This window comes from Streptopelia decaocto (genome assembly GCF_964273445.1).
Source record: "Streptopelia decaocto genome assembly, chromosome: 7".
NCBI lineage: Eukaryota > Metazoa > Chordata > Aves > Columbiformes > Columbidae > Streptopelia > Streptopelia decaocto.
This window is the reverse complement of record NC_138661.1, coordinates 44,491,087-44,494,280: the sequence shown is the minus strand read 5'-3', so window position 1 is coordinate 44,494,280 and position 3,194 is coordinate 44,491,087. Positions and strand designations below refer to the sequence as shown.

General features: G+C 53.9%; 1 protein-coding gene across 1 annotated transcript; it reads left to right on the top strand.

The window, feature by feature from the left end:
• The first annotated feature begins 613 nt into the window (after nt 1–613).
• Nucleotides 614–2,333, top strand: LOC309442662 (uncharacterized protein C11orf96 homolog). Its single transcript, XM_082058734.1, has one exon. The coding sequence runs from the start codon at nt 1,604–1,606 to the stop codon at nt 1,964–1,966; it is 363 nt and encodes a 120-aa protein (XP_081914860.1). The 5' UTR covers nt 614–1,603; the 3' UTR covers nt 1,967–2,333.
• The last annotated feature ends 861 nt before the right edge of the window (nt 2,334–3,194 follow it).

The window sequence follows — 3,194 nt, the reverse complement described above, 5'->3', positions numbered from 1 at the left end:
CCAAGCATACTGTTCCTGTCCCCTCGCTGCTACACACCAGGATTCCCGATGCCGTTGCTAAGCCTCTGCTTCCTTCCTGGTTCCTAACCAAGCTTCAAAAATATCCTCTTGAGTGGGTGAAGCTATACTGGAGAATGTCTTTATGGGAACAGTCTAACGTTAGCCCTGAAGAGGGGACAGACTAACCATTTCAGGCTCTTCCTCCCTCATGCTTTTATCCTCCACTTCCTTCTAGCTCCTTTCCTATTCCTATCCCTATTGTATGTTTCTCTTACGCTGTTGGGTTTTTCCATCACAGAGGCTCCTTGGCACACACAGCTGTAAACCGTTGCTAATTTGCAAGCTTTTGTTTCAGCTCAGTAATACTTGTATGCCTTTTTTTCTTTTTTTTTTTTTTTTGTCTGGGGATCCAATTCTGCATCATATCAAAGTATTCCAGAGCCCACAGGGGAATGGAAAATTTTAGGATCCCTTCTAAAAGGAAAAAAAATAGAATCATGCTGAAGCAGGTGTTTACATCAGATGTGGCAGAATTGGGAAGGAGATCCCAGTGCCTTCCTTGGGTCCTGATTAACCCTTTGTTGCTGATGGTTCCTTGTCTGGGACTGTCCCATGTGATCTCTGTAGTTTAAATCTGAGTCATTGTAGCATTAGAGTACTTCACCCCATATAAGATTTGGGCTTGCCTCAGGGTTTCCTTTAACCATGTGTGTAAGACCTTGAGGGTAGCGATCCCTGCTGAAAGCTGATGTGACAAATCTGTTAGTGTTCTTTTACAGCCATAGAAATCCTGGTATTGATAAAAAGGCTGCGACGTGAGATGTAGAAAGCTGAGTTACTGCTGTGGCCCTCCGGGATGTAGCGAGGCCTCAGTGACCCGCCGGGCGCTCCGCGGGGCAGCAAGAGGCACCCCGGGCAGAGAGGCCGGGGCAGACGGTCCCTGCGGCGGCGGTGCCCGGGGGCGAGGAGACGGGTGAGCGGTTCCCAGGGGACGCCGGTGGGACGGGACAGGGGCCAGGAACCGGCGAGGGCAGCGGCGAGGCCCTCCCGTCCCGTGCCCTGCCCCCGCCTCCCGAGGGGACGCGGCGGGCGGGGAGACGGGGGCGGCGGCGCGGTGACAGCGGTGCTGGGGAGACGTCAGGCGGAAGGGAAGGGCCCGGCGGGCGGCAAGTGGGCTCCGCTGCCGTCTGAGCATGCTCCCGCGGGGGCAGCGCTGGGGTATATAGCGGCTCTGAGGCGCCGGCGGCAGCAGCAGCGGCTCTGGTGAAGTCGGTTTTACGTTCAGCACCGCGCTCCGCTCCGTACCGCACCGCTCCGTACCGCACCGCTCCGTACCGCACCGCTCCGTACCGCACTGCACCGTGCCGCACCGCTCCGCACGGCTTCGCGCCGCTCCGTACTGCACGGTACAGCTCCCTACGGCACCTCTCTGGACAGCACCGCTCTGTACCGTCCCGCACTTCTCGGCACGGTACCGCCCCGCTCCGCGGAGTCCGTCTCTGCCCGGCCGCCGCTGCCCGCCGAAGCCTCGGCGCCCGGCACGGCCGAAGCAGCGCGCCCCGCTCCGCCGGCCCCCGCGGCGGGCGCTCCCGCGGGCGGCAGGATGGCCGCGAAGCCGGCCGAGCTGATGGGCATCTGCTCCAGCTACCAGGCTGTGATGCCCCACTTCGTCTGCGTGGCCGAAGAGTTCCCCCCGCCCGCTCGCCCCGCCAAGGCTCCCAAGGGCAAGCTGCGGCGGCCGCGACAGTCGCGCTTCAAGACGCAGCCGGTGACTTTCGACGAGATCCAGGAGGTGGAGGAGGAGGGGGTGTCCCCCATGGAGGAGGAGAAGGCCAAGAAATCCTTCCTTCAGTCTCTGGAGTGCCTGCGGCGGAGCACCCAGAACCTCAGCCTGCAGCGGGACCGCCTCGGCAGCTGCCGTCTCCGCAACAGCCTGGACTCCAGCGACTCGGACTCGGCCCTCTGAGGGCGGCGGAGCCCGACCCGGCCCGGCCCGGCCCGGCGGCGGCGGCACGGACTGGGCTGCAGGAGCCGCCACGCCGCCGGCCCAGGAGCGCCCGGGGCGGGCAGCCGGTCGGGATGTTTTCTAAGAAAGCGCTTGTACCTTCGTTTCTATTTGATTGTATGAAACTCTCCGTTTAAAAGACAAAAAAAAAAAAAAAATCTTTTCTATTCGTTAGAAGAAATGAGCTGTTTTAGATGCATTGAGCTGCCGGACTTTATATTTATTTTTGCATTTAAACTGTTGACTGCATTAATTTAATATGTTTCTACCTGAATGTCTGTTATTATTTCCATAAAAGAGTAATAAAATCTGATATATTTGCACAGTACATATCGGACTGTTCTCATTTCAGGGATCTAACTGTCCTCTTTCAGCTTCCTTTACCCCTTTGAAGGCTAAAGGGATTTTAAAGGCTGTCAACAGCTAGTGCAGAAGCAGTAATACTATCCTCAGGGATGCTGCTCAGATACTGCAGTCCATACTGTCACGTACATGCTAATGAAATGAGCCAAGTTAGAGTGATTTTAGACGACTTTATTTGCTTTTTTGAGACCTTCATGTTAACCTGAATTGATGTTTAAGAAGCATTTATAACTGGTTGTGTCAGAGAACCTTAATGCAACTGGGCAAGCCTCATGCATTCACAAAAGTGCATGGATACTTTCTGTTCTCATCCAAGTCATTTTTGCCTTTTCTCACCTTCCCCTTCTGACCTATAAACTGTTTAGTGCTGCAGAGGTGTTTGGTAGTTGGATATCATGCAGTTTAATTTACTAGAGCAAGTGGTACTATGTAGACATGCTTTTACTGGAGTTGAAAAGCAAAGGTATTTTGATGTGGTACAGGCGTGAAGTTACCTGGGGCTTCTGTGTGTGTGTGTGTGTGCAGGCACATGTAAGATTTTGTAAGATTTTCTCTGTCCATGACATGCGTGCAGTGGAGCATCTGAAGCTCCCTGCAGAAGGAAGATCAAACTCCTGGACTGGGAATCTTTTCCCTGTGTTTTCTCCATTCTCTTGAAAAACTCCTCTGCTAATAGTGTAATCCCACTGGAGCGTCTTCCTTCAAGGCAAGCCCCAGGCATTTGAAACTTCCCAGTATTATTACGATAATGAGCTGTAACCTCTAACTAACATTCTGTGGTCCAATTTTTTGAGGATGTACAATTTTTTCTTATGTTCTGGCTCGA